General features: G+C 36.6%; 1 protein-coding gene across 1 annotated transcript in view; it reads left to right on the top strand.

Moving 5' to 3' along the window:
- TMPRSS15 (transmembrane serine protease 15) overlaps window positions 1–21,862 on the top strand; it is a 142,735-nt gene that overhangs the window by 70,444 nt on the left and 50,429 nt on the right. Inside the window, exons 14-17 of the mRNA XM_055567777.1 lie at window positions 1,688–1,777; window positions 9,362–9,487; window positions 11,835–11,975; window positions 20,502–20,612. Of these exons, the coding sequence (XP_055423752.1) occupies window positions 1,688–1,777; window positions 9,362–9,487; window positions 11,835–11,975; window positions 20,502–20,612 (468 nt within the window). The remainder of the gene's footprint in view (window positions 1–1,687; window positions 1,778–9,361; window positions 9,488–11,834; window positions 11,976–20,501; window positions 20,613–21,862) is intronic.

The raw sequence follows: 21,862 nt of genomic DNA on the forward strand, positions 1-21,862 counted from the left end.
GAAACCGTTTTACTCCACCAGCTACAACACATCTTCCTTTTGCACACCGTGTTCTCTCTCCAGATGAGGCAATGTGCACGGACATTTTGCAAACAATGAGTTTGTAGAAAGATTTTATTATTCCTGCTGAACTCATTTGTTTCTGGATAAGCCAGTCCCAGGAGTTCATATAAGTTAGGCCAAGCCCTATCACCTTACAGAACAGGATATATTGGTAATGATACTAGTTTGAGCCACAGTAACTGTCTCTGTCCCATTGTGCATATCACAAAACCCAAATCAAAGAACATTATTACCTACAAGCTTGAAAAATGCACATAAATTGGAAGGATCCACATAAATAAGGCAGATGACATGTGAAAGAGGGATTAAACAAGAGAGTCTGATAAAAGACACTACTGTAGATGTAGAGACATTTAATTTTCTCTTCTCTAATTTGACTTCTATGTTATTGGGAGTAAGTACACCATTATCAGGCTCCCCTGGTTGCTCAGCTGGTAAACAATCTGCCTGCACTGCAGGACACTCTGATTGGATTCCTGGGTCAGGAAGATCCACTGGAGTAGGGATAGGCTACCCACTCCAGTATTATTCCTCTTCACTGGTAGCTCAGGCAGTAAAGAATCTGCCTGCAGTGTGGGAGACCTGGGTTCAATCCCTGGGTTGGGAATATCCCCTGTAGGTGGTCACGGCAACCCACTCCAGTATTCTTGCCTGAAGAATCCCCATAAACAGAGGAGCCTGGCAGGCTACAGTTCATGGGGTTCCAAAGAGTTGGGCATGACTGAGTGACTAAGCACACACAGCCATATCATTATCATCTGCTTTAATAATAGGAAAATATATACTTATCTTGATTCTCTGTATTCTTCTATTTAGGTTACTTTTATTCTTTTGATCTTAAATATAATATGATATTAAAAAGTAAGAACTGGAACGCTTAAAGTAGCTGAGGAATTTTTATATTACTTTAGAATGGTCTTCTAATAAGCAAGATAAATAAATATGAAGTAGGTTACGAATTTCAAAAAGTTAGTTTACCTACTTGAAGCATCATACTCTTAACTGGAAGATCGGCGCTATGTTTTTTCTTATAAATTTGTGTTTAGTTCAGTCCCAACTTCACTCCTAGACAATCTAGGGTAACTATTTAGAAAGTAGCAATTGTGTTTGTCTCCTTTTCTTGAACATCACATGCCTCAATACAGTATACAGAAGGGTGAACCTTCTCGACTAAAGAAAAGTAGGAAAAAAAGAAGAAAAAATAAGAAATGATAGGATTAGTTATTTACTAGTCCTTCTCATAAGAGAGAGGCATATACTATATATGTTCCATTACAAAGATTCATCTATTTTTTCTAAAGCAAGGAGTTGATACTTTATTTCATGAAGACTACCTATAAAAGATACTTGTCAAAATTGTTTCCTTGGCCAGATAATTTTGGAAAATGCAGAACACTATTATGCCTTCTTGGGGAATCACAAAGATCATAAAAATATATAAGGGTTTGAGAAATTCTTCAGTAAAGAAACCTGTTAGCCTATATTTTCCCTTACACAAGCTCTAAAATGTATCTGACAAAACCAGTGTTCCAAGAAATAAAATTGGAAATTTGCTGGCATATAGTATTACAGCTCTGAAATAAATATTATGTTACTAATGATTTTTCTTTGCTTTCCTTTTCAGCGGACTGTGGAGGGCCTCATGACCTGTGGGAGCCAAATACAACATTCATGTCTATAAACTTCCCAAACAACTACCCTAATCAGGCTTTCTGTGAGTCATTTCTTTTCCAGATCATGGAAAACAAATGTATATATCAAAGTTAGATTCTCCCCTTGACACAGCAAACTAGATTATAAATTTGCTATATCTGGATACAACTACTACATCTATGAGCTCACTTAATATAATGAGAAGAATAACAATGATTAATGACTAACTTTTTTAGCATTTATTTTATGCCAGTCATAGCACTAGTGGTTAATATAATTATTTTAGTCAGTTCTTACAATAATTCTTTAAAACAGGTGATACTATGATAATTCTCCCATTTAAAAGTTTAAAAAAAAATAAGTAAAAGAGGTAGTAGCCTTATTCCAGATACCAGTCTCCTTGATTATGCATATATTGTTTATCTTGTGTATAACAAGTTTGAGTTCCATAGTGTAAGATCAGTGGAAAGTACATAAAGCAAAGAGCCAATTGTGACACCCACATCTTTTTTTTCCCCAATGTTAAATACTATTTATTTGTACATATTTTAACAAATGTAAACTGTGAACAAAATTATTCTATTTACTCAGATATTACCGTTTCTGTTATTTTTCCTTCTTTCTTGGCATTCCAGGGTCCCCTCTGCTATCATTTTTTTTTCGCCTGTGAACTTTCTTTAACATTTCTTTTAATTCAGGTCTACTGGCAATGAATTCTTTTAATTTTCTTTCTTCTGAAAATGGCTTTAATTTTCATTGTTGAAGAATACATTTGCTGATTAAACGATTCTGGGTTGATAGTTTTCTGTTTTGTTTTCAAAGCACTTTATAAATAGTATTTCACTATTTCTGGCCTCCACAATTTCTTTTTTTTTTAATTTATTATACTTTTTATTTTGTACTGGAATATAGCCAATTAGCAATGTTGTGATAGTTTCAGGTGGACAGCAAAGGGATTCATCCATATATATATATTTTTTTTTTAATAACTACAGATTAAAGAGAATAAAGCTGGTAGTGATTAAAATCCCAATATAAAGTGAAAGTATTAGTCTCTCTGTCATGTCTGACTCTTTGCAACCCCATGGACTATATAGCCCCACCAGACTCCTCAGCCCATAGAATTCTCCAGGCAAGAATACTGGGGTGGGTTGTCATTCCCTTTTCCAGGGGATCTTCCCCACCCAGGGATCAAGCCCAGGTCTCCTGCATTTAAGGCATTCTTTACAACCTGAGCCACCAGGGAAGCAGTCCCAATATATTCCAATAAAAGATGAAATAATTATAGGGGACTGGAATGCAAAAGTAGGAAGTCAAGAAACACCTGGAGTAACCGGCAAATTTGGCCTTGGAATACAGAATGAAGCAGGGCAAAGACTAATAGAGTTTTGCCAAGAAAATGCACTGGTCGTAGCAAACACCCTCTTCCAACAACATAAGAGAAGACTCTACACATGGACATCACCAGATGGTCAACACCAAAATCAGATTGATTATATTCTTTGCAGCCAAAGATGGAGAAGCTCTATACAGTCAACAAAAACAAGACCACAAGCTGACTGTGCTCAGATCATGAACTCCTTATTGCCAAATTCAGACTTAAATTGAAGAAAGTAGGGAAAACCACTAGACCATTCAGGTATGACCTAAATCAAATCCCTCATGATTATACAGTGGAAGTGACAAATAGATTTAAGGAACTAGATCTAATAGAAAGAGTGTCTGATGAACTATGGACTGAGGTTCCTGACATTGTCCAGGAGACAGGGATCAAGACCTTCCCCATGGAAAAGAAATGCAGAAAAGCAAAATGGCTGTCTGGGGAGGCCTTACAAATAGCTGTGAAAAGAAGAGAAGCGAAAGCAAAGGAGAAAAGGAAAGATATAAACATCTGAATGCAGAGTTCCAAAGAATAGCAAGAAGGGATAAAAAAGCCTTCCTCAGTGACCAATGCAAAGAAATAGAGGAAAACAACAGAATAGGAAAGGCTAGAGATCAATGGCACCCCACTCCAGTACTTTTGCATGGAAAATCCCATGGACGGAGGAGCCTGGTAGGCTGCAGTCCACGGGGTCGCGAAGAGTCGGACACGACTGCGCGACTTCACTTTCACTTTCATGCATCGGAGAAGGAAATGGCAACCCACTCCAGTGTTCTTGCCTGGAGAATCCCAGGGATGGGGGAGCCTGGTGGGCTGCCGTCTATGGGGTCGCACAGAGTCGGGCACGACTGAGGCGACTTAGCAGCAGCTGCAGCAGCAGAGATCTCTTCAAGAAAATTAGAGATACCAAGGGAACATTTCATGCAGAGTTGGGCTCGATAAAGGACAGAAATGGTATGGACTGAACAGAAAAAGAAGATATTAAGAAGAGGTGGCAAGAATACATAGAAGAACTGTACAAAAGAGATCTTCAAGACACAGATAATCACGATGGTGTGATCTCTCACCTAGAGCCAGACATCCTGGAATGTGAAGTCAAGTGGGCCTTAGAAAGCATCACTCACTATGAACAAAGTGGAGGTGATGGAATTCCAGTGGAGTTATTTCAAATCCTAAAAGATGAGGCTGTCTAAGTGCTGCACTCAATATGCCAGCAAATTTGGAAAACTCAGCAGTGGCCACAGGACTGGAAAAGGTCAGTTTTCATTCCAATCCCAAAGAAAGGCAATGCCAAAGAATGCTCAAACTACCACACAATTGCCGCACTCATCTCACACGCTAGTAAAGTACTGCTCAAAATTCTCCAAGCCAGGATTCAGCAATACCTGAACCATGAACTTCCAGATGTTCAAGCTGGTTTTAGAAAAGGCAGAGGAACCAGAGATCAAATTGCCAATATCCGCTGGATCATAGAAAAAGCAAGAGAGTTCCAGAAAAACATCTATTTCTGCTTTACTGACTATGCCAAAGCCTTTGACTGTGTGGATCACAATAAACTGTGGAAAATTCTGAAAGAGATGGGAATACCAGACCACCTGACCTGCCTGTTGAGAAACCTATATGCAGGTCAGGAAGCAACAGTGAGAATTGGACATGGAACAACAGACTGGTTCCAAATAAGCAGGGTGACAATATACAGCCTTGAGTATGTCAAGGCTGTATATTGTCACCCTGCTTATTTAACTTCTATGCAGAGTACATCATGAGAAGCGCTGGTCTGGAAGAAGCACAAGCTGGAATCAAGATTGCCGGGAGAAATATCAATCACCTCAGATATGCAGATGACACCACCCTTATGGCAGAAAGTGAAGAGGAACTAAAAAGCCTCTTGATGAAAGTGAAAGAGGAGAGTGAAAAAGTTGGCTTAAAGCTCAACGTTCAGAAAACGAAGATCATGGCATCTGGTCCCATCACTTCATGGGAAATAGCTGGGGCAGTGTAAGACTTTATCTTTGGGGGCTCCAAAATCACTGCAGATGGTGACTGCAGCCATGAAATTAAAATACGCTTACTCCTTGGAAGAAAACTTATGACCAACCTAGATAGCATATTCAAAAGGAGAGACATTACTTTGCCAACAAAGAGTCGTCTAGTCAAGGCTATGGTTTTTCCAGTGGTCATGTATGGACGTGAGAGTTGGACTGTGAAGAAAGCTGAGTGCCAAAGAATTGATGCTTTTGAACTGTGGTGTTGGAGAAGACTCTTGAGAGTCCCTTGGACTGCAAGGAGATCCAACCAGTCCATCCTAAAGGAGATCAGCCTTGGGATTTCTTTGGAAGGAATGATGCTAAAGCTGAAACTCCAGTACTTTGGCCACCTCATGTGAAGAGTGGACTCATTGGAAAAGACTCTGATGCTGGGAGGGTTTGGGGGCAGGAGGAGAACGGGATGACACAGGATGAGATGGCTGGATGGCATCACTGACTCGATGGACGTGAGTCTGAGTGAACTCCGGGAGTTGGTGATGAACAGGGAGGCCTGGCGTGCTGCGGTTCATGGGGTCGCAAAGAGTCGGACACTTTGAGCGACTGAACTGAACTGAACTGAATATGAAGGATACTAAAAAATTCTAAGCCTAGAGAGAAGAGGCTTGTATGATAAAACCAGATAAAGCTTATATCTAGGTCATTAGTCCTAAATAGAGATGCTCATTAGAACTGTATAGAGATTGTTTCTGTTAAAGTTGAAGGCTCCATGGCCCATCCCGCCAAAGATTCCACACTAGTATTTTGAGAAACAGACATGTTCTTCCCCTGCCTTCCATGGCCTCTAATAGCACCACCAACCTAAATGGAAAATTCTACCAGTGAAAAAAATACCCCAATGACAGTGAAAAATGTGTTAATAGAAAATGTCAGTGTTTCTTCCTTCAAATGATCCAGAGATCATATCATTCTGATAGGATAATAGAGTCACTATTATAGGGAGATATCTGATTAAAAAAAATAAACAGCCATTAATCTAATTTGACTTGTATGGGGAACCAGAGATTATCATCTCTATTTAGCATAGAAATTATCTTTTAAACATTTGTACAAAGTAATGATGTAAAAGAATCCAAAAATAAGTGGAACATTGAAATAACAATTTGGAGAAATTTATTAAATTTATTAACTTTTTAATGAAATCTTTTTCGAGTGCTTTATTTGTTACGTACTGAAGTAAGTAAAGAAGAAACAAACAATTCAGTCTAGATAAAGATTCAGATAACTTGTCAGACATCACACAATGCCTAAGGACCTGTTTGTAATAAGGGCAAAGACAGGAGGCTGTGCAGGAACATAAGAAGTATTTAACATACAAAAGTTCAGAAGTAGAAGACCTTGATTTTTTCTTGAATCTTCAAGCAAAATTAAGTAATGATAACAAATGAAAATGAAATGTGAAGTTATCTCACACCATGTTAAGCAGTTTGAATTTTATTCTGAGAGCACTGAGGAGACTTTCACTGGCTTACAGGAAAATAGTGGTAAAATCAAGTTTGCATGTTAGATGGATCCATCCTTCTGTATTGCAGTCCATGGGGTTGCATAGAGTTGGACACTACACGGTGACTGAGCAACAACAAATTCTATTGCAGGATCAGAGATTGGTTGTAAGGGAGCAATTAGCCTCACGAATTAGGAGATGAAAAATAACAGTGACTTGAATTTGGATGGTGGCATTGGAGACTGAGAAGGCAATGGGATTCCAGGGATATAGGAGCTAGTATTGGCAGCCTTGGTAATTGATTGTATATGGGAGGACAGAGGTCAAGGAAGACGAGGAGGCTTCTGGTGTAGAAAACTGTGAGTGGCTGATTAGTGGTACTATTCACTGAAATAGGAAGAATGAAAAGAGGAATGAATTGGCGAAAGACATCACTGTGTGTTCCCTTTATTACTTGTTGAGTTTGAGATACTTACATTTATACACAGTAAATATTGGATAACTGGATCTACTTCTCAAGAAAATGTAGAAGATAACTTAGAGGTCCATTACTATGTCAGTGAAATGACTTCCTTAAGAGTGAATGAGAAATTCATGTAGAATGAAGAAAAGATCGGGAGCAAAATCTAAAGACTAAATCATTTAAGGAATCAATAAAAAACAAGGAGTGTTTATTGACACTAAGGCTGGAGGTGGTGGTTTAGTCGCTAGTTCAGTTCAGTTCAGTCACTCAGTCATGTCTAACTCTTTGAGACCCCATGAACTGCAGCACATCAGGCCTCCCTGTCCATCACCAACTCCCAGAGTCCACCCAAATCCATGTCCATTGAGTCGGTGATGCCATCCAATCATCTTATTCCCTTCTGCTCTTGCCCTCAATCTTTCTCAGCATCAGGGACTTTTCAAATGAGTCGCCTGTCCACATCAGGAGGCCAAAGTATTGGCGTTTCAGCTTCAACATCAGTCCTTTCAATGAACACCCAGGACTGCCCTCCTTTAGGATGGATTGGTTGGATCTCCTTGCAGTCCAAGGGACTCTCAAGAGTCTTCTCCAACACCACAGTTCAAAAGCATCAATTCTTCGGCGCTCAGCTTTCGTCATAGTCCAACTCTCACGTCCATACATGACCACTGGAAAAACCATAGCCTTGACTATATGGACCTTTGTTGACAAAGTAATGTCTCTGTTTTTTAATATGCTATCTAGGTTGGTCATAACTTTCCTTCCAATGAGTAAGCATCTTTTAATTTCATGGCTGCAATCACCATCTGCAGTGATTTTGGAGCCCCTCAAAATAAAGTCAGCCACTGTTTCCACTGTTTCCCCATCTAATTGCCATGAAGTGATGGGACCGGATCCCATGATCTTCGTTTTCTGAATATTGAGCTTTAAACTAACTTTTTCACTCTCCTTTTTCACTTTTATCAAGAGGCTCTTTAGTTCTTCTTCACTTTCTGCCATAAAGGTGGTGTCATCTGCATATCTGAGGTTATTGATATTTCTCCCAGCAACCTTGATTCCAGCTTGTGCTTCTTCCAGCCCAGCGCTTCTCATGATGTACTCTGCATAGAAGTTAAACAAGCAGGGTGACAATATACAGCCTTGACATACTCCTTTTCCTATTTGGAACCAGACTGTTGTTCCATGTCCAGTTCTAACTGTTGCTTCCTGACCTGCATACAAGTTTCTTAAGAAGCAAGTCAGGTGGTCTGGTATTCCCATTTCTTTCAGAATTTTCCACAGTTTATTGTGATCCACACAGTCAAAGGCTTTGGCATAGTCAGTAAAGCAGAAATAGATGTTTTTCTGGAACTCTCTTGCTTTTTTTGATAATCCAGCGGATGTTGGCAATTTGATCTCTGGTTCCTCTGCCTTTTCTAAAACCAGCTTGAACATCTGGAAGTTCACGGTTCATGTATTGCTGAAGCCTGGCTTCGAGAATTTTAAGCATCACTTTACTAGCATATGAGATGAGTGCAATTGTGTGGCAGTTTGAGCATTCTTTGGCATTGCCTCTCTTTGGGATTGGAATGAAAACTGACCTTTCCCAGTCCTGTGGTCACTGCTGACTTAGTCACTAAGTCATGTCCAATTCTTTTTGGACCCCATGGACTATAGTTCCCCACGCTCCTCTGTCCATGGGATTTCCCAGGCAAAAATATTGGAGTGGGTGACAATTCCCTTCTCCAGGGGGTTCTCCCAACTCTGGGACTGAACCCATGTCTCCTGCTTTGACAGGCAGTTTCTTTACCACTGTGCCACTAGGGATTCCTGATACTAAAAGGCTATAAATATTTTCTTGTTTTGTTTCAAAAGGAACTGCCATCCTATGACATATATAAATAATGGCACCAATTACTTAAAAAAATATTGAAGTTTAGTTGCCCTACAAATTACATTTTAAGTACCTCATTTCCTCTACATTTAATCTTGGAAATAAAATAAATAGAAGTAGAATATTCATATCTTTTGACATTCATATATTTTAGATTGGAGGAGTAAAAGGTTATTTTCATGCTTTGATGAAAGTATTTCATTTATATGAATAAAATAAATTCAATTAGAATAAATGATCTCAAATTTAGTTGAAATTTTACTATAAGTATTCTAGAATAGATGAAATATTTCTTCACATAGACAAATAATTAGGAATATTAGGTTTTATAAAATGAAGGAAAGATTTTTGAAAGTGATCTGAAAGTCTCAGAAGATTGAAGTTAAGAGAAATCAAAAGAAGTATATTTAAACTATCTTTATTATTTATTACTTTTAAGGTGTTTGGAATTTAAATGCACAAAAGGGAAAAAATATTCAGCTTCACTTTCAAGAATTTGACCTGGAAAATATTGCAGATGTAGTTGAAATCAGAGATGGTGAAGGAGATGATTCCTTGTTCTTAGGTAAGTCTCCAGTTTATTGTGAAAGCTGTATGGCTCAAGACAGACTGATGGAGAGAGAAAATGAAAGTGAAAGTCATTCAGTCATGTCCGACTCTTTGCCACCCCATGGACTGCAGCCTGCTAGGTTCCTCTGTTCATGGGATTCTCCAGGCAAGAATGCTTGAGTGGACAGCTGCTCCCTTCTCCAGGGGGTCTTCCCAACCCAGAGATTGAACCCAGGTCTCCCGTATTGCAGGTGGCTTCTTTACCAGCTGAGCTACCAGGGAAGCCCATGGAGAGAAAATTTCTCAATACACGTAGTTACTTTTTTACAAAGAGCAAAGTGAAAACACAACAGTAGAATAGCACATCAAATTGTGGCATTTCCAATATGGGGAGCATTCACAATGATGACAGAAAAATATTCTTTAGAATTCTTGGAAAATCAAGATTCACAGTTTTGAGTTAGCAGGTCCTAGTGATACTGCTGCTGCTGCTGATGCTGCTGCTGCGTCACTTCAGTCATGTCCGACTCTGTGACCCCATAGACGGCAGCCCACCAGGCTCACCTGTCCCTGGGATTCTCCAGGCAAGAACACTAAGCATTATACTTTAGAGACTAAAAGCCAAGAACATCCATTATGCAGTTTTCTATTCTATGCAATATGTATACGTTGTATGTCCAAAGATAACTATTATATTTTATTTTATTTCATTTCAAACTAAAGGATCAATTATGTTTATTATGCAAAATTTTTAAATGATATTTACTTTGTGTTTCACTATTACTTTGTGTACTCTAGTACTAGCTGCTTGGTTCAGGATGGGGAACACATGTATACCTGTGGCGGATTCATTTTGATATTTGGCAAAACTAATACAATTATGTAAAGTTTAAAAATAAAATAAAATTTAAAATAAATAAATAAATAAATATCTGAGAATGAGTCAAAAATTGATTAAATTGATTCTTCCCAATCATTTATTGATCACTAATTTTTAATAGACATGGAGGAAAAGTGTACTATTCCAGAAGTTATTATACCTAGATCATAAATGCCTTTTAATATAATAAAGTTCTATGAAATAGAATGGCTAATATCTTATTAAACAACTACCAACTTTTAAGAAAGAAGTGTCCCTTGATAAGTCATGCTTTAAACTATGAAAATACATGTAACGTCAACTGAAATGCAAAAACAGCACACTTTTCAGAAGTGTTTTATCTAACTGTGCTTTGTGTGTGTGCTCAGTCATGTCTGACTCTCAAAAGCCTCCTGGGAGACTAGAGCCACACACAAAACCAGTAACAATGAAAGTCTCGGTGGACTACGGTGCCTTGTACCAGCAAGTACTGAGGAACTTCAAGTTTGATTTTCAATACAGTTATAAATGCATTTTCAGTAGTTTTTCCATTTTCACTTTACATTGTCTTTATAATAAAAATTTCTGTTCTCGTGATCAGTTTTTATCATTTCACCTCTTAGTATTTCCATCAATCATTGAAAAGTAAATGAGAATTCCAAAAGGATCTCATAATCATTGTTTTCAAATTTATCAGCAAGAAGCTCTTTTGATACAGAATCACTTTCAAGTATTCCAATATATAAAACATTTAACACAATGAATGTATTTTTAAATTAACTGAAGCCAGTACTTTTTAACAGGGCTACCTTTGTGGCTCAGCTGGTAAATAATCTTCCTGCAATGCCGGAGACCTGGGTTTGATCCCTGGGTTGGGAAGATCCCCTGGAGAAGGGAAAGGTTACCAAGAGGATTTTATTGTTTATGAAGGCCTGTAGCCCTAGGGATTAGAGCCGGGAAAATTGAATACCACCATTTAGGTCTACGTTATCTGTCTCTAATATATCTTTCAGATAAGGTTAGTGATTCAATTTATAAAAAAAATATCAAATGAATTTAAACAAAAATTTATTAAAAAGGCAATTGATTTATTAAGATTAACAATTCAGACTAAATTTATTGAGTCAAAAATTGTAAAAAATTATTTATAATCTCCATTATTTTATAAAGGTCTTTAAAAGTGGTAAATAATTTTCTGGGGTAGCATGAGCTTTGAATAGTACTGGTGCTAAGTTAGACAATATTATGAGTAATTTCATCATTTCAATTCTAGAGCTGCAGAAACCTTAAGTAATACTGGAAAAGATCAACAAAGAAGTTGGCTTTCTTAGAAGCAGTGTATAGAATATAAGAGAATGTACACGTTTCCCTATGTGTGGGTGCTTCTTGAGCAAGCCACGCTGCGTGTTGCATATATCTGGGAGACAGAATTCAGAAAAAGGGTACATTTCCTTCTAAAGTCAAATGATTATCTCACTGGTTATCCCATTTTCTTTGGGAGCAGCTGTGTACACAGGCCCTGGTCCAGTAGAGGACGTGTTCTCAACCACCAACCGAATGACTGTGCTTTTTATCACTGATAATATGTTGGCAAAACGGGGATTTAAAGCAAATTTCACTACTGGCTATGGCTTGGGGATTCCAGGTAAGTAGGTGTGGGATTACATGCTGCCTTATAAGTTTTGGAGCCAAACAATAGAAACAGCCAGAACTTAATTTCAGTGTTTGCATTCTAGTACATTCATTCATTTTTCCTCATCTTAAAGGAGAATTTCTTCCTTCCTTTACACCTGATTAACCACTAGCTGACTTTGCTTAAAGCAGGAATCCACAGGGGTTTTTCAGCAGACCTATTTGCACTTCTCTGCTACGTAAAGAGTTGTGCATCTTGTATCTGAAGAGGGCCATTTTAAATTGTAAAGGGGGGCTTCTTGGCACTGTGAGGAAGGAGGATTGTCCATCACATTCCTTTTGCCAAGAACGTTTTCAGAGAACAGCAGGAAAACAAGTAAATGAGCTGTTTGAATGCCAACAACATCCAATTAAAATATTAACATCAACTTCTTGGAGACAGACAGTGTGAAAAGGCATGGCCATGAAGGCAGAAGGAATTTGATGCTGATATTTGCTGGAATGCACAACCTTTTTGGTGGCTCAGATGGTAGAGTCTGCCTTCAACGCAGGAGACCCAGGTTCAATCCCTGGGTAGGGAAGATCCCCTGGAAAAGGGAATGGCAACCCACTCCAGTATTCTTGCCTGGAGAATCCCATGGACGGAGGAGACTGGCAGGCTACAGTCCATGGCATCTCCTAGAGTCAGACAGGACTGAGCAGCAAACACTTTCACTTCACACTTTTCACAACCTTCTTACCCTATATTTTTTATTGCATCCATAACATAATCAGCAGGAAACACAAAATCGTGACCTGCCTGCTCATCATGGAGAGATGTAGATATAGTTGTAGATACAGATACAGATATTTTCATTCATATATGTGAGATTTAACTCTGCTTTCAGTGGTTTAAAGAGAATTTGTATGGCTTGCTGCTCCCCTGAACTATGATTTTTTAAAATACCTCTGCCCCACCACTTAGTGGTTCTCTGGGTGGAAATATGTCAGGAAGACAGAATACATATGGCTTCCTACATCTACATTTCCCTTCCATAGGAAATTGTGGTCAGTATGTCTTTAATTAGAATGTCTAGAAAAGAGGTAGGATTGTACTATTAATCATCGTCTGGCCTATTCTCTAATACTAGAGTCATCTGTACAAATATCTGTTCCTCCACTCACAACCTAGACCTCATCCCAGAAAGTTGTGTGCTTTGAACATTACTGCAAATATGAAAAATGACCTGTAGCTTATCTATCCTCTGGCCCTGAATATAAGTCATAACAATTATTACTGTCCAAGCTACTCAGATGGGAGTAAGTGGTAGCTTAGAAAATGATGCTATTCTTCTGGAATTTGTGATTGGTATTAGATACACCTACTTAAGATTTATAAGCAACATTGACATGAATCAACCAAACAATCCACTAGTGAAGTAAATAAACAAAACATCAATTAGGGAAGTAAACAAACAAAAACATTAAGGCCTATGAAAGAATATACAGCACCAAAGAAAAGGAATAAAGACTTCAGAGCAACTGAAAATTAGAATTTATCTTAAAAAAGAGTACATGAAAAATGAGAAGCATATAGAAAGTAATATGATTTACAATTATTTTAATTTATAAAGAAAATTATTTATTTTAAATTATATTTATAATTATCTTTCAAAATAGCAAAAAAGAAAATATATTGATATGAAAATATAAATAGATGTCATGCTGCTGCTGCTGCTAAGTCGCTTCAGTCATGTCCTACTCTGTGCGACCCCATAGACAGCAGCCCACCAGGCTCCCCCGTCCCTGGGATTCTCCAGGCAAGAACACTGGAGTGGGTTGCCATTTCCTTCTCCAATGCATGAGAGTGAAAAGTGAAAGTGAAGTCGCTCAGTTGTGTCCGACTCTGAGCAACCCCATGGACTGCAGCCTACCAGGCTCCTCCATCCATGGGATTTTCCAGGCAAGAGTACTGGAGTGGGGTGCCATTGCCTTCTCTAAATAGATGTCATATGTTTGTGTAAATATAATGTGTAAGATATATAGAGAGAGTGATGTAGATAGAATAAATGTATACAAAATCAGAAACTAAATTAAATCACTGCTTTGGAAAGTAGTAATCAAGGCAATTTTGAGACCACCTGTTTTGGATTAAGTCACTTTTCTATCTCTATGACCTATTCTCTTCTTTGAGAAGAGGAATTTCTTGTCGAAACTCTACCACAGCCAAATTATTATTTCTGACTCCATCAGAGGTTTTTGGTAATGGTGTGAAGTGAACTGCACAGATTTTTGGTCAATCATATACCTATTCAAAAACTCTGACACCAAAATACCACATTCTCACAAAAACACTGCACAAAAAGCATGATCAAGAGTCAAAAATGATAGGTAAAGAGATGGAAATATATGGAAGTCTCTGATGTGCATACAGGAAAACCACCAATGCACAAATTGCAAGTAATAGTCATTCCCAAAGGAAGAGCCAATTAAAACTAACACTGAAAGTTATAATAGGAAAAAAACAATATAATGTCTACATCTGATTAAAGTGTCTGAAAAATCATGAAATATGATTGCTTACTATAAAAATGTATAAGTAGAAATCAGTGTTAGAACATTTCATATTTAAAATTTTAAATTTTAAAGGAAAGTTTTCATTAAATTTTAAAGGAGAATAAGCAGAATCAGTTTTTAAAGATGTTAAAAACCAGTTCAGCTTTATATTTTAGTCATTTCATGATGAATATTTTAAAACAGTGGCATGATATTTCTAAATTTTCAAGGAGAAACTTCTGCAATAAAGAAACTGTGTGAGATCAGTATCATTATATTTTAATGAAATACAATTATGTGCTTGGTTCTCTATTTTAAAATAGAGCAAGAAAATACCTAATAGTTACTCTCTTGGAGAGGTGGGCTTCCCAACTTTTTTCCAAAGATGTCATGGAAGGAACTTTTGAGGAGTACTGTAAATGGCAGCCCACTCCAGTACTCTTGCCTGGAGAACCCCATGGAGGGAGGAGCCTGGTAGGCTACAGTCCGTGGGGTTGCAAAGAGTCAGACATGACTGAGCGACTTCACTTTCACTTTATATGTTTTTAAATTTATTCTAATTATATTTATTTGTTATTACAATAAAATTCATTTTTCAATGTTTATTTCCAGTGAGTATAAAACACAAATTAAAAACTTGTGGCATATTATATTAACTGCAAATTGAGTTATTAGCTGTTTAATATTGTCCCATGTGTATTCACCAAATTAAAATTAATTTCAGTTCTTTCTACTTTCTTTTTTTATTGAAGTATAGTTGATTTACAATATTGTGTTATTTTCACATATATAGTACAGTGATTCATTTATATGTTTTATATATTATATATATATTCCTTTTCAGATTCTTTTCTCTTACAGGTTATTACAAAATATTGAGCACAGTCTCCTATTCTGTACAGTAGGTCCTTGTTGATTTTCTATTTCATATATAGTAGTGTTCGTGTTAATCCTAACCTCCTAATTTATCCCTCTCTCTACCTCACTTTCCCCTTTGATAACAGGAAGTTTAATTTCTATGTCTGTTAGTCTCTTTCTGTTTTTTTCTATTTCTTTCTGTAAATAAGTTCATTTATATTCTTTTTAATTTTTTTAAACTTTTTGTTAGAGTATAGTTGCTTTACAGTATTGGGTCAGTTACATAGAAAATAATAAAGATACTACCAGAAAATAATAGAGCTCATCAATGAATTTGATAAAGTTCCAAGATACACAATTAATACATAGAAATCTTTTGCATTCTTATAAATTAATAACCAAAGATCAGAAAGAGAAATTAAGGAACCAATCCCATTTACCATCTTACCATTGCACCAGAAAGGATAAAATATGTATCATTATTTTAGAGTCCACATATAAGTAATGTCATATGATACTGGTCTTTCTGTATCTGACTGGAAATTACTATATTTTTAAAGTAATGAAGATGAATTGTAAAACCAATTGAACTAATGAGATTAAGAAAACCTAATAGCTGTAACCAATAAGGGAGTGAATGTATCCAAAAAAGTAATTATTGACCATCTACCATCAGCAAAAATAAAAACATCTTGAAACAAAATTTCAGAGAAATAGTAGGTCTTTAAGCCATATTTTAAATTGTAAAGGAAAAAGGGAGGAAAGAATTATAAAGAGAATAGGTTGGGGAAAGGAAGGCAGCAACACCTCTTTCATCAAAAATATTACAGTTGCTGGCTTTATTCGAGTCTTCTAATAAAGTAAATACATTAGGACTTTGAAAAATATTACACACAATTTCTAGTCAAGATAAAAGCCAAAAGAACATAATCTATGGCTTACAACACAAAATAGATAGGAGATTTATGGCCTAGGTATTGTTTTTATTTGTTTGCCCTTTCAAAAGATTTCAGTTACTATGATAATGTTATTTATGCAATAAATCATTTAGAGAAAATTTCCTGGATTGAAACTAAAATGGAGTCTTCCATGACCATCACTCTGTGTTGAATATGTTGAGAATGTGGTCTCAACATTCCTCTTGGCCAGGGAAGACTTATGCTGCTAGGGACTAGAAAATGGAATGATTGAGTCATTATCAACATAATCTTCTCCCAGAGGGATTTTTTTACACCAAAAGACTGAAAAGCAATTACAGACACAGTGAATTGGCAGTGGCAGATAATCACACTGGTAATGGAAGGAGAGATTAGGCACACACATCTTTATATTGGTGTCCTGCTTTGCTGGTCATTTCAGGAAAAAAGGAGCAAAGGAATATCATAAATATGCAGCATGAATGTGCTTCATTTATCTTCCAAGATATTTTAGGTACACCTTCCAAAGTACTTAAGTGACATGTAAAACTATATATATTTTTGTATCTCCTTTCTTTATCTTAGTTTTCACATTTTATTTACATTAAACTAGAGTATAAGAAATAGGATTTATTAAGATCACTCTCCTCTGAATGTCCCCTTATTGCTCTTTTCTGAATTGCAGAGTCTTAATTTGGAACTCAATAGTGCTTATCTGGCAACTGTGGAAGTGGCAGCTGATTACATTTAGGGGTTCAGCACCCTTCCCAGATCATGTGGCATGTGCCTTAGAGATCAGTTCAGTTCCACTTAAAACCAGGCATATGTTGACTAAATGAGGCAGGGCTATTGGAGACTTCATAAAAAGGAGATGGGGAAATTCAGTTCTTAGCAATGTTTCTTTTTGTCTCTCTCACTATGGGCATAAAATGATCAGAAATAAGACTCCAGAGGCCACAGAGAGTTAAACTTTTGGATTAAATTCTTGAAGTCTAATTGTTACATGCTGCAAAGAATCAGAATCCAGTTCATGTACATAAAGGGAAATTTTGAAACAATTTATTTAAATTTCTCAGAATTTGTCATTTATTTTCAGTTCAGCAGCAATAGATTATTTTTTCCCATTCGGCATTATTTTTAATCCAACAGACTCATCTTATGAAGATAGGGTAATTTTTCTATGTTCATTTGGTATAACACTAACAGCTTTGGCTAGAGCAGAAAAATGAACTACAATTTTCAGATATTTACACATGCTTTCATTCATGTTTTTATTCTGTTATTTAAATTTTAATTCAATGGATACCTGCTTTTTGAATTAAATATAGCCTGGCTATACTAGTAAAAGAGTAAAATTATTAATAAATTATCAATGATTAAATTATTGGCATTTAAAACTCATTTTTACCTAATGACTTTAAAAATCTATGAAAACAAAGTAATGGGATAATTTAAAAATAACTAGTGGTGACTAATATTCTATAAGTATATTAAGTTATTTGATTATGGATACAAAATTAAGCTGTCAGCTTTTAAAATAAATATAATATATATTAAAATATAGATTTAAAATAGATTTAAATTCAACACAAGTATACCTCATTTTAAGTATTTCTGCTTTCTAAACTCAATACTGGAAAGATTAAAATATAAAGTCAGTTAAAACATTGAGGCTTGCCTATAGAATAAGTAGCTGTCTTTGCCCATTTATTATCTCACTAATCTGGTTTAGAAATATGTGTTCGTGAAATAAATTGATAATTGCATTTACAAGAACCTTCCTAATAGTATTATATATTTGATATATGTAACCTACACTCGGTGGATAAACATTTGTAGAAGCAACTATCCCAATCACGCCTTTCTTAAAGTATTTTTTATTAAAGTAACTTAAATTTGGGTTGAAAAAATATAGGCTTTATCAAAGTTTAAAATAACAGATACAAATACCTCCAATTATTGCTGTGAGATTCCTGGAGGAAAGCATTAGGTATGATTTCTTGCATTATCTGGAGAAGAAAGGAGCACAACCAGCACACAGAAGTATCAATGAAAAGGATGACCTCTAAGGATTGCTATTTTTACTGTTAAGGATAAAATTCATTCTGCATTCAGTGTATTCATATTGGCACAGTAAATACATTCAATTTTTTAAAAAATGATTCTCATAATATACTAAAGACATAAGCAGTATTTATCCCACTATATCAAAGAAACTGAGCTTCTAAAAGATTAATTTATTTGTCCAAGGTCAAAAATAAATGAAAAGAAAATGTTTAAATTGAAGGTCAAACCAGTCACATGACTCCAGAGCTTATGTTTTAACCTGCACCCAAATTCAAACAATTAAATTTTATCTTCATAATTCATAGATTTGATTTTTATTTTTCAAGTCAATAGTTATCATCAACCAACTGTATACTTTTTAAATGTATTTTTTGATATCATACTTTTAATTATTTCTTCATATTGTTTATTATTAATGTGCATGCTGATTTTTGAGGCATATCCGCTTACCTAATACAAATTAATTCACTTAACATTAAACAAATATCTACTGATTCTTACTTTGTTCCAGTCATTTTGTCGTCTAAGGCATATAAAAATGAAGAAACAAGGCATATAGATATTACAGCTAGTATTACAGATGCAATTTAATGAATGGACTCAATGAGAGCATTTATAGAAAAAGCTTTGCTTTTGCCCATCTTTGTTGTTCAGTTACTTAGGTGTGTGCAATCCTTTGTGATGCCTTGGAGCAGCACACCAGGCTTTCTTGTCCCTTCTCTGTCTCCCAGAGTTTGTTCAAACTCATGTCCATTGAGTCAGTGATACCTTCCAACCATCTCATCCTCTGTCGTCCCCTTCTCCTTCTGCCTTCAATCTTTCCAAGCATTGGGGTCTTTTCCAATGACTTAGCTCTTCCCATCAAGTGTCCAAAGTATTGGAGCTTCAGGATCAGTCCTTCCGATAAATATTCAGGGTTGATTGCCTTTAGGATTGACTGGTTTGATTGCCTTGCTGTGTCCAAGAGACTCTCAAGAGTCTTCTCTAGTACCTCAGTTTGAAAACATCAGTTCTTCTGCACTCAGGCTTCTTTATGGTCCAGCCTTTCATCTGTACATGACTACTGGAAAAACCATAGCTTTGACTATACAGACATTTGTCGGCAAAATAATGTCTCTGCTTTTTAATACACTGTCTAGGTTTGTCATAGCTTTTCTTCCAAGGAGCAAACATCTTTTAATTTCATGGCTGCAGTCACTATTTGGAGCCCAAGAAAAGCCTCTTAATACCCAACTGCTATTTCCTTTCTCAGAAAAATCCAGATTCCACATGGCCCCAGTGGAGATTCTAATATCAGGATGTAGCTACTCCTCCCAAGCCACAATCAGAAAACAACTCTAGGGTAGCAAACCCCTCTTTTCCAGTGAGATGAGGGTTCCCCAAGACCAAAACTCCATAAGAATAAACAAACATTTCCAGGAAGCATAGTTCTCAGTCCCTTTAAACAATGACTACATCAAGTAGACATCTTTTGCACAACTCAAATTCTGGAAGCAAGCACCATATGTATTCCGATCCTCTTCATTGTCCTTCTGTGTTTTCATGTCCAAGCACATTCCCAATAATTCCAGCCCTGCTTTCCCTGTTTCCTTTCAAATTACTGCTATTGCAGTTTCCATTTCTTTAGATGACTTTTTTCCACCTGACCATGCTTTATTTAAACTATTTCCAGCTTGGTACAACTTTGATTCCACCGAAAGACAGCTTCCACATTTCTATGTAAGAAAGGGTTAGAGGTATCATTTAGATGGTAAAACCAAGAGCTCTCTCTATACTTGTGAACATTCCAGTGGTTGTTACTTGTACATTCACATTCATTGGGTTGGAAGAATTTATAAGATTCACAGAGACGGTGTGGAATGGTATATCCAAAATCTCTCACACATCACTTGGAACTGCCCTGCCCTCTGCTGCAAAGGAGACGCTTAATGTTTTGTTCATATTCTAATTAAACCATGTCTCCAGCTTTGACAGGACTATTGCAAAAGCATTTGGAGGAATTGTTTTCTCATATTCAATATCAAAGTCAGGTTAACCAAGGACTGTGGCAAAGAATGGATGTTTAAAGGGACAGAAATGGGATGGGTACTCCAGAATGGTCTATTTGTCATTTCATTATCCTATATAATATCCTGTATAATACATATTTTTCCCCTCCATAGAACCCTGCAAGGAAGACAATTTTCAGTGCAAGAATGGGAAGTGTATTCCGCTGGTGAATCTCTGTGATGGTTTTCCACACTGTAAGGATGGCTCAGATGAAGCACATTGTGGTATGTTTTATTTTTAGGGAAAAACTTTGATCATCTTAATTTCTACATTTGGATTCTACAAATACAAAAGGAAGAGTATGACTATATCTATTAGGACATATCTTGGTACTTATGGGTTATGATTTCCTGGTGATTTTAGTGCCTCTGCCACCATTCTGGTTATAAGAAATGCTAACACACGAACTTATTTCTGTTTAAAGTTGACTATATTTAATACCTTTAAGTCTGTGTGCGTTAAGTTGCTTCAGTCGTGTATGACTCTGTGCGACCCTATGGACTGCAGCCTGCCAAGCTCCTGTGTCCATGTGATTTCCGAGACGAGAATACTGGAGTGGGTTGCCATTTGCTTCTCCAGGTGATCTTCCTGAGCCAGGGATCGAACTTGCACCTCTTAGGTCTCCTGCATTGGCAGGCAGGCTCTTTACCACTATGGCCACCTGGGAAGCCCAGCTTTAGGTCTAGGACAATGCATTTTCAGGTAAAAAGCATAAAATACCTCAGTAAGACAACAGCCCATGCCAGCCACCACTCTTACTTTTACACTTTGTACCTTGCCTACACACAGAGGCCCCCTCATGCTCATTTATAACTGACTTTCTTAGACTTTTCCTTGCATTCTTGATTCTTCAGTATCTAATTCTTCTCCTGCCTTGGGTCTCCTGTCCAGCCCTTCTCCAGCTCTCTGTTACATTAGGAATAATGACTACTTTTACTCTGTCCTACTTTATAATTTAAAAAAAAAATAGTAAAAGCTATTTATGATGTGCATGTGCTGTAACGGAGTGCTGTAAAATGATCTTAACATAATTGGAATTAACTCTGTTTCACTGAAAACTGAGGCTTGGAGGAGTTAAGTAGTTGCAAAAGATTAGACATCTAGTAAGGCTTAGGGCTATATTTTCAACCCAAGTCTGTCTAATTCTACAGGCAATGCCTTTATTCTTTTTATCATCAGAAAAAATGGTGAACAGTAGCAAACACTTTCAGAATTATTGTATGGCATTTGCGGGAAAAACTATGATGGTGATATTTTACCTGTTTGATAAACTAACTCTCTTAGCCCAGTCTCCCACCTAACCGCTAATGGCCTTAACACTCTGTCCAAAATGGTTGTAAATTGAAGGGGAATGACAGAAACCAAACAGCAGAAAAATAAGGTCAAAGAAAATACCTTCTGGAGAGAGAAGTAAGAAAAAAAAATGTTTAAAGTTATTCTTGAATTTGTTTTCCTTCTTTTGGTAACCATGCTT

The sequence above is a fragment of the Bubalus kerabau genome, chromosome 2 (genome assembly GCF_029407905.1).
Source record: "Bubalus kerabau isolate K-KA32 ecotype Philippines breed swamp buffalo chromosome 2, PCC_UOA_SB_1v2, whole genome shotgun sequence".
Taxonomy (NCBI): domain Eukaryota; kingdom Metazoa; phylum Chordata; class Mammalia; order Artiodactyla; family Bovidae; genus Bubalus; species Bubalus kerabau.